Below are 7,377 nucleotides of genomic sequence, written 5' to 3'. Positions count from 1 at the left end.
AAAAAAAAAAAAAAAAAAATCAATCAATCAATATGAAGAAGATAAGTTACCCAAAAAAGCTACCCAACAGAAAAATGGGCAAAGTTTACCAAAATTTCATTCCAGAGAAATTCAAGAAAACATTCATAGAGGAAGAATCCTAAATGGCTAAGAAACATGAAAAGGTCTTCAATTTTACTTGTAATCAAGGAAGCACAAGACAAAAAGTATAGAAAAAAACTGTCAGACAATATCAAGTATTGATTTGTATTTGAGAAAATAACTCATGATTTCTAACGGCAGAATGACACTTTAGAGAGCAATCTGACAAAAACTTAGAGAAGAGTTGAAATTGCACATATCTTGGATCTATTCCAGGCATATAGCTTTTTAAAATTCACTTCCAGGCATAAATATAAGGAAACATGTAGTCAAGGAGAAATGTAAAAGGTTTCTTGCAGTGTTTTATCACAGAAAAAAGTGAAAAAAAATTAAATTTCCTTCAATATGGGAATGAATTTTAAAAAGGAAATATTTATACAATGAATATATGCAACTGTTTGAGTAAAACAGTACACTATATATATCAAAGTAGATGTGTCAAAATTATAATATTGAGCAAAGAGGGCAAGTTGCAAATGAATATCTCCAACTATGTTTGTTATCACTTAAATAAAAACCAAAACATACAAAACAACATTATACATTATTTGTGGGTGTAAGATTATAGAAAAAGTATAAACATAATGCAAAGGAGTTAGACACACTGATAGGAAAGTTATGCACACCAGCAATTAGGAAGGTAGGAGGGAAAAGGATGAGATAAGTTTTATATGTAATGTTTTATTTCTTTAAACAAGAAGACATTTGAAGCAAATACAGCAAAATGTTAGTATCCTTACATGTGGGAGTTGGGGATATGTTTATCTGTTTTGTTACCTCTTTTGCACTTTTTTTTTTGTATGTTTGAAATAGTTTCTAATTTTAACAAATGCTAATGATTGTTCTGGATGTAGGGTAGTTAAGAGATTGTAGAAGAATCAAAGTATAAGGAGAATGGTTAACATTCTTATATTGATTAGTGTTTGTTCATACATTTATTTTATGGAGGGCCAAACAAAACTCTTTTAAATATGATGCAGGATGTATTATAAGCATATTTTTCCAAACTTACTTGCTCAACCTCTCTGTTGAGGGAATCTACTTTTTCTTTTAATCTGTTACCCTCTGCCTCGGCAGTGATAAGTTCCAGTTTGAGGGTATTGTTATCTGCCTCTGATTGACGGGCTTTATTTTCCCAGTTTTCAGCATCTTCATTGGCTTTTCGAAGTTGTTCCATCATTTGCCGGTTCTCAGATTCCTGAAAAGCAAACTTTAGCTATTACTTTAAAACATTTAAAATGTTCAACATATGATAAAATTAAACATTATTTTCCCAGTCATTGGGAATTCACTTGCCATGAGAAGCATTTGTAATAGAACCCTGAGGACATGCATCTATACTCTTAGTTTAGAAAACAGGTCATCCTGTAATTAACAAAGACTGTGCAATCAGGATCTGCCCTGACTCCTGAGTGACACTCAGTGAACACTAGTAAATAGTAAATTTAAGTCAGTTACTCTTTTCTTCAAGACCTGAATGAATTTGTTCTTTTATTTCCTTTTGTTCAAAGTCCTCCACAGCCTGCTTTTCCCATATGTCTGCTTACGGACTACTTGCTGGTCTGGTTTCTGAGTCTCTGACCTTTCGTATTGGTGTATTCCCTTGTTCCTGACCAATTTACTGGGCTGTGCTGGCTACAGAGCTTCTGAGTACTTGCATATTTTAAGTGTCAACTTCTGATAATTTCCTGTCTGGTGCCTGTCTTTTATTCATAGCCCCAGCCTTAATTATCTTGATCATGAACTGTTCTATGATTATCTTTTACCTGCTAGTCTAGTAACTTTCCCTGCCAGTCTAGTAACTTTCCTGAAATTGCTCAGAAGTAAACTATCAAACCTATGCCAATAAACACTGGTTGTAAATATGCATTCATGTATAAATTGAGCATACAATAAAAACCAGAGTTTTCAAACTTTCAAAATTCTATCATGAGCAGAGTAATTGAAGTAGGGTCTGATTTCTAGTAGGGAAATAAGGAGGGGAAGAAATTCAGCTCCACAAACAACATAATTGACCAAGTAATCATTATTAGGCTATTTTTAAAAACATGTTATTATGGTTTGGTGAATTCATTCTAAAAAATTAGTTGTAATTTTGGTAATTAATTATTTAAAAGATATCTTTCTCTCCTGTTAATAGTGCACGTCCCTATCGGAAATCCTGGGCTAAATAAAATGACCAAATTGCAATAAATAATGTCTCACTAATACTCCTTTCAAATCAGATATGCCGTCTCTCGATTATGATTACTGGTGGAAATTCAGCTAATATTGCCACCTTGTGGCCTCTGATGTGAAAGGTCTTTGCCAAGTCTGTGTCAGTCAACGATATACGAAACTACCTTATTGGCTTTCAAGATTCAGATACTCCGAACGTGTCAGTAGGAACCTGATACGTGTTTTCCATGATTGTACTAACAATAATAGTTGTGTACAGAGTATGTACTTGGAGGGTGCTTGTACAATATACTTAAAGGAATTTTATTCACATTGATTTTTACCCTCTTTTTGTGCAGTACTTATGTCTATGTCATTCACTTAAAACTGCCTTGCAGCTTTGTGTTGTTAGGTGTGGATGTAAAGCCTCCCCAATAACATCTTGTATTTCTCTAACATAGGAACCATTTTTACATTAAATTTAGTTCTGTGACCAGGTAGTACATCGCTCAAAGTGAAAAGGGATTCCATAGAATGTCTCTCCTGTCCTCCAACCACCCAGTGCTCCCTCCTTCTTGGCAAGCAGAAAGCATATTTTACCCTTTTTCATATCCTCCCATAGAGGCCAGAGAAGTGTTGAGCCTGAGAGGCAACACTATAAAGAAAATGAAACTGTTCTTTGGGATTCTCTATTTCCTGCTTTCAGGATCTCTTTACTTCAATATGGTGCCTCCACTGCATCCACAGCTCCCTCTGGCCACCCACAAGTCTCACTGCAACACTCCATAGGCCTCAGCTGGAATCCTTTGCATTTCTCGCCTAAATTATGGTTACAACCTCTTCTAACTGCTCTCTCCACTTCTAATTTTGTTACCCTTCTGGTTTATTCTTGACATTTCCAAAATAAACTTCCTAAAAGGTAATCCTTAAATAACTTTTATGTTTTAGTTCTAACAAAAGCTTCTGAAAATAGGGTTCAAAGGTCTTTCTTACCTCTCCTTTATCATCCATCCACTTGTACACGCTACTCTACCTACAGGACCTACTTTTTCCCCTACACCTTTGCTCACGTTGTGCCCACTGCCCGGGAGTCATTCTGTTTCCTCTCCGTTTTTCATCTCTGGCACTCCAGCACCTAGCACACTGCATGAATGAGTGAATGAATGAAGTACTCCATACTTCTTGATGGTCTATCCCTATCAAAATGGATCTGTGGTTCATTCTCTCAGGGCCTGTATCCATCCAGTGTTATGCAATCTCATAAACAAATTCATACTAGGATGCTAAAATCCCCAGCACTTTGGAAGGCCAAGGTGGGAGGATCACTTGAGCATAAGAAGCTTGATGTGTGATGTCTGAAAATATAATTCTAGAATCTAAAAGTTCTAATCCCTAATGGTGGAATTTCAGGTAATGTTACTAACAGACTAGAGAGATAAAGGGAAGTGTTTAACACTGGCTGAAAGCTTACTATGTTAAATGTTGCTCTGGGCTGGGTGCTGTGGCTCATGCCTATAATTCCAGCACTTTGGGAGGCTGAGACAGGTGGATCACTTCAGGTCAGGAGTTCGAGACCAGACTGGCTAACATGGCGAAACCCCTGTCTCTACTAAAAATGCAAAATTAGCTGCAATCCCAGCTACTCATGAGGCAGGAGAATTGCTTGAACCTGGGAGGCAAAGGTTGCAATGAGCTGAGATTGCACCACTGCACTTCAGCCTGGCAACACAGTGAGCCTGTCTCAAAAAAAAAAAAAAAAAAAATGTTGCTCTGGATATTCATTTATTTATTTCTAACCTATTCCAGAATAGATTCAGATGGCTCACTGTGCTAGGTGTTTTAAATTATCTCACTTACTTGGGTGTTCTTCCTGATTACAGATGGGAAGAATCAGAGAGGTTGAGTAGCCTGCATAAATAAAAAGCCTTCTGTTCATTTATGGTATTACATTGCTGGAACCTTAAAATCAAGAAGTGTAGGAAACCACGTGCTTTTCCTACACAGGCTGCTTGCTGCCTGAAAGCAAGGATTGCAATTTAGGAATCCTTAGACTCTCTTCTGTCTCAAAGCCCTTAACAGTACTATGTATACCATAAATAAATGTTCAAGATGTGTTTGTGGACTGATATGAAATGATAAAGTAGTGTAGGTGGACTGATTATTATAATAGGTATAGTGTTACCTACATACCACTCAAACCATTAATGGGAACATTCTCCCTCAATTTTAGACAATATTTTAACTAACAGACATATTTAAAATCCTCAGTAAAGCTGCCTGTTTATTCCTGAGTTGCCACACATGAACCACACTTATTGGAGTCATCTGATGTCACATACGTGTGCCTGGCCAAATGATTGCTAACAGAGAAGTGTGAGGAGAACCATCTGCCCTGTGGTCCTAAAAAAATAGATGGCCCTATAACAGGGTAATCAGTTCTGATCTGCTACATAATCAGGTGGAACCTCTTTTGTTAGATGTCTGTAATTGGAAACCCCACCACTTTCAATTACATTGTAAGTGAGGTCAAGTTGATTCTGGCCCTTCGTCCATCATCCAGTTAGGAAGATTCTGCTTGTCTAGAGTGGCAGAGTCGCAAAACAAAAGGGGCATATTCTCAAGGCATCTTTCTGAACATTCTAAATATGTAGTTAACCCACCATTGTCAAAACTAAAATCTACCATGTGTTGAAGAAAGCTTTGATTCACCCGTCCCTCGGAGTATACTCAATTCTAAATTAACTCAGTGAAAACTAAGTATCATGAGCAAAAAGAAAAAAAAACACATACTTCAGACTTTAATATGTTCTTCAGCTTGTTAACCTCCAGATTCGTATCTTGAACCTTCTGCTTTATGTCATTAAGTTCATTATGCGTGTCATTCAATTTTTTGGACAGTGCCTATGTGAAAAAAGATAGGTACATTTGACTACAAAAAAACAAAAAATTTCTATATCTCAAAAATACCATAAACAAAATTTTAAACACTTGGAACAAATAAAATTAACATACCTAATACATAAACTCATATAAAAACAGAAAACACATGAGCCCAATAGCAAGTGGGCAAATGACCCAAACAGGCAATTCACAAAGGGAAGCATAAGTAGGTAAGACCTGAAAAAAACTAAACTTTACCAGCAACCGAAGATAAGCTACAACTGAAACAATGTATTACTATGTGCTTATCAAATTAATACAGATTTAGAGCTGTTCGGCTGTGGCAAAGAATGGGCATTTCCACGTACTGCTGGAGTAAATGTAGATTTGCAGAAAGCAAATCTGTGATCAGGTATCTGGTGCTGTATCAAGAGACAATTTTTAAACGCTCATAAAAACAAGAAAGACAAAAATGTTGATTATTGTTGAAGGTGAGAGATGGCACATGGGGATTCATTATATTTGAAAATGTCTATTTACATTTTTTTTTAATTTAAAAAAGAAAGCTCAGCTGGGTGTGGTGGCTCATTCCTGTAATCCTGGCACTTTGGGAGGATCACTCGAGCCTAAGAGTTTGAGACCAGCCTGAACAGCATAGTGGGAACCCAACTCTACAAATAAATAAATAAATAATAATTAAAAAGAAACCTCATAATCTGTGACTCAGTCTGAAATGAAATGTAATAAAATTTAATGAGATGCTGTCATTAAGGCATTATTTGTTACAGTGACAATATTTATTCACATTAAGTGAATCATGCAGTAAATAACAGTATATCTACATAGTGGCATAACCACATAATAGAATGATTTTTAATAATACAGGGAAATATTTGCCTATGGTAAATGAAAAAAAAATCATGCTAAAACACAAAAATACCTCATTATCCCAATTTGTTAAAAATTGTGGTATGAAGGATAAAATTTTTTAGTTTCCACTTTCTAGTCTTCTACAATACAGGTTCTTAACCTGTGGTCCACAGAGAGAGACTTCTCCTCTACCTTGGGCCTGTGACCATAACGAAGGAGAAAACTACTTTTGAAGATGTGTAAATTGTTATGACAACAGTTTTCTTCTGGTTATAAAAAATGTTTACGAAGTTTGAACAAGGCAGGAAAATGCTTACAATATTATAGTAAGCTCAAAATAGCTATAAAATATTTATTATAGAGTGATATACTGGACAGTACAGTAAGTGCTTTCCAGGTATAGTCTCACTTACTATCCGTTTTTACAGATGCTACAGAGACTCAGAGAAGTTGGTTTATATGATCACATGCAGAGAGCGAGATTCAACCCACGTGAACCTTACTCGGCTCTACTACCTCTTCATGTAGAAAAAAGCATATATAAAATGATAGGTGATTTTATCCCACTACAATAGAAAGTGTGTATAAAAATAGTGTTAAAATTTGTAAGTGCACTGAATAGCAATAAAAAAAAATATGTCAAATGTAACAGTGACTAACTGGGTGTTAAAAACATGGGGGCTTTTTTAAACTCTTAACTTTTTGTTTAGAAAAAAAGACTTTCTATAATAAGCTTCTATTTCTAAACCAATCAAAAAAATAGAAACTAAATTTCTAGGTTTTCATAAATAAGATATATCCACCTTTAGCCCATATGCTGTAGCTGTAAAGAGTACACAAAGGCAGACCTTATAAATTCCCATCTTTTGCTTTTTATTGCTATTCATTAATTTTTTTAACAAACTTTTAGAATAGTTTTAGAGTTACAGAAAGGTTGTGAAGACAGTATAAAGAGCACCTCTGTTGTTACCATTTTACATTAGAATGGTACATATGTCACAATTAATAAACCAATATTGATACATTATTATCTAAAGTCCATACTTTATTCAGAGTTCCTTCCTTTTTTACATAATGTCCTTTTTCTGTTCCAGGATCCCATTATTCACTAACTTTAAAAAAAAAAATACTTTAACATTTCAGATAATTTTTTATGATTAACAAAGTATTACATCTTTATAGCTGTTTAAGTAAATTAATAATCTTTAACAGTTAAAGAATACAGACTTTCAGGATGCAAACTAAACACACTGAAAGTGATATCAAAGTGGGGGAAATCATTTGGTCTTAAAAATTTTGAGAAGGGAAGAAATTTTCCAAATAGGATTT

General features: G+C 35.0%; 1 protein-coding gene across 1 annotated transcript in view; it reads right to left on the bottom strand.

The window, feature by feature from the left end:
- TSGA10 (testis specific, 10) overlaps positions 1 to 7,377 on the bottom strand; it is a 169,925-nt gene that overhangs the window by 79,869 nt on the left and 82,679 nt on the right. Inside the window, exons 12-13 of the mRNA XM_011969617.1 lie at positions 5,089 to 5,199; positions 1,154 to 1,339 (exon numbers count right to left, since the gene is read on the bottom strand). Coding sequence (XP_011825007.1) covers positions 1,154 to 1,339; positions 5,089 to 5,199 — 297 coding nt within the window. The remainder of the gene's footprint in view (positions 1 to 1,153; positions 1,340 to 5,088; positions 5,200 to 7,377) is intronic.

The sequence above is a fragment of the Mandrillus leucophaeus genome, unplaced genomic scaffold (assembly GCF_000951045.1).
Source record: "Mandrillus leucophaeus isolate KB7577 unplaced genomic scaffold, Mleu.le_1.0 Scaffold9, whole genome shotgun sequence".
In the NCBI taxonomy this organism is placed as follows: Eukaryota; Metazoa; Chordata; class Mammalia; order Primates; family Cercopithecidae; genus Mandrillus; species Mandrillus leucophaeus.
This window is presented reverse-complemented; position numbering and strand designations above follow the sequence as displayed.